This window comes from Penaeus vannamei, chromosome 33 (genome assembly GCF_042767895.1).
Source record: "Penaeus vannamei isolate JL-2024 chromosome 33, ASM4276789v1, whole genome shotgun sequence".
NCBI classification, from domain to species: Eukaryota; Metazoa; Arthropoda; class Malacostraca; order Decapoda; family Penaeidae; genus Penaeus; species Penaeus vannamei.
This window is the reverse complement of record NC_091581.1, coordinates 15117633-15119547: the sequence shown is the minus strand read 5'-3', so window position 1 is coordinate 15119547 and position 1915 is coordinate 15117633. Positions and strand designations below refer to the sequence as shown.

The following is a 1915-nucleotide window of genomic DNA, read 5'->3' as shown; positions in this document are numbered from 1 at the left end:
TTTGGGCTACCGGAGGCGTTTGTTATTTCTTACAGCCCTTTTTACTGTAACTGAATAACCTTGCACGGATCTAACCTCAGTTTGGTTATTCTCTGGAGGAAGTCCAATGTCCAGGTAGTTTTCACACACACACACACACATATATATGTGTATATATATACATATATATAACATCTTTTTCCAGTTTCTTAGAGCGAAAGGAGTTCTTTTCGATCCTTCTATACACGTCCAGGGTAGTCTTGCCATATCGTCGTCGTATAGATTGCGTTATAGAGGTGTTCCTTGAGAAAACCAATACTGCTGAGAAAAACTTCATTGTTGCAGACGTTTCGGAGATGCAATCTCCATCCTCAGTGCCTAAATAGATACAAATATTTTTCTTATAGAAAGTGCTTACAAAGAATAGAAAACATATAATGTAAAAACATTTGGAAAAACAAGGTACATAACAATAGTAAATACAAAAGAGGCAAACTAACCATTCGACAGTACTGATGGTTATTACATGGTGAACAGGGTGGTTGCAGTGGTTGTGCCATTAAGTTCTGGGTTCATGGTAATGATGTGGAGAGATTCAGCTATGATCAGGTCAAATCTGTTAGGGTGGGAGGTCAAGATTTTGAAATCAGTAGTGTTAAACGGGTGGTTGTGAAGGTGAGGGTGCTCTCTGATTGCTGAGTAAGATGGTTTGCTCAGTGGTAGGCCAGTCCTGATAGACTTGCCTTTATGTTCGAGAATGCGGTGTTGCAGACAACGCGAGGTTGAACCCACGTACCTAGCCTGGCAGCTAGGACAAGTAAAAAGGTAGACCACATTTGAACATAATTCAGAGTTGCACTTTTTCCTTTGTTTTAAAAAATTGCCAATTGAATTGCTATTTTAAAAAACAAACCGGAAACTAACTTGAGGATAGTTTAACGAATTTCTTATTTCAAAACTAAGACTGCCCATATATGGTAATTTGATGTATTGACATCTTTGTTAACCGTGGTAAGTACAAGTTTGTGAGAAAGCTTCTAAGAAAGTTATTAATGACTCAATAAAATAGGTTGGAGATAAAATACTCCTTTAAATACATAGCTTCTGTGTGGAAATTGGCCCACATGGAACAAATGTTGTAAGCTCGGTTAATTAGTGTTTTCAGGCTATTAAGCTTATAAATGCGAGGTATGTAGCTTAGAAAATGAAGTCCGAGGCCAGTGAATGCTGGTTTCCTATAGGTGTTTACAGAAAAACAACCATTAAGAAATGTAACGGTAGTGTCTAAGAATGATAGTTTATTGTTTTGTTCAGCTTCACAGGCAAATCTAATGTTGGGGTGTTGTGAATTAAGATAAGAAATAAAAGGATTGATATGAGAGGGGTCACTGAAAAGCAGGAAAGTGTCGTCCATATATCGACGGTAATAAATTGGTTTGAAGTTGGAAGGGCAGTTGTTGAGCCAAGCTTGTTCATGATAACAAAGGAAAGTATTAGCAGAACAAGGGCCAAGTGGTGATCCCATGGCTACGCCGTCAACTTGAGTGTAAAGGGATTCATTAAAAGTAAATACTGAATGGTGAGCAGCGATGTCTAAAAGTTTTCCATAGGTTTTGTCCAGACCAAACGCATTTAGAGTCAAAGCGGTAGTTTTGTCAACTATTATTTCTGTTGTTTCTCTTAGTGGGACATTTGTAAATAGTGATTCTATGTTAAAACTGGCCATAGTAACAGGGCGTAAGGGTTTTAGTGAGCAAATTTCTTTGACAAAAGCAAAGGAGTTGTCTATCGTATACTGATTGATCGTTAGTGGGGAGATTCTCTTCACTAAGAATTTGGCAATGTTGTAGTTGAAAGTACCACCTGCTGAAATGATGGGCCGAAGGGGATGACCAAGTTTGTGTATTTTAGGCAGGCCATATACGAAACCAGGTTT

At 38.2% G+C, this 1915-nt stretch overlaps 1 protein-coding gene across 1 annotated transcript in view; it reads right to left on the bottom strand.

The window, feature by feature from the left end:
* Positions 1-692: 692 nt before the first annotated feature.
* Positions 693-1915, bottom strand: part of LOC113800754 (uncharacterized) — a 1961-nt gene continuing 738 nt past the window's right edge. The window contains exons 2-3 of the mRNA XM_027351541.2: positions 1300-1915; positions 693-787 (exon numbers count right to left, since the gene is read on the bottom strand). The exon at positions 1300-1915 is cut by the window's right edge and continues 87 nt beyond it. Coding sequence (XP_027207342.2) covers positions 693-787; positions 1300-1915 — 711 coding nt within the window. The remainder of the gene's footprint in view (positions 788-1299) is intronic.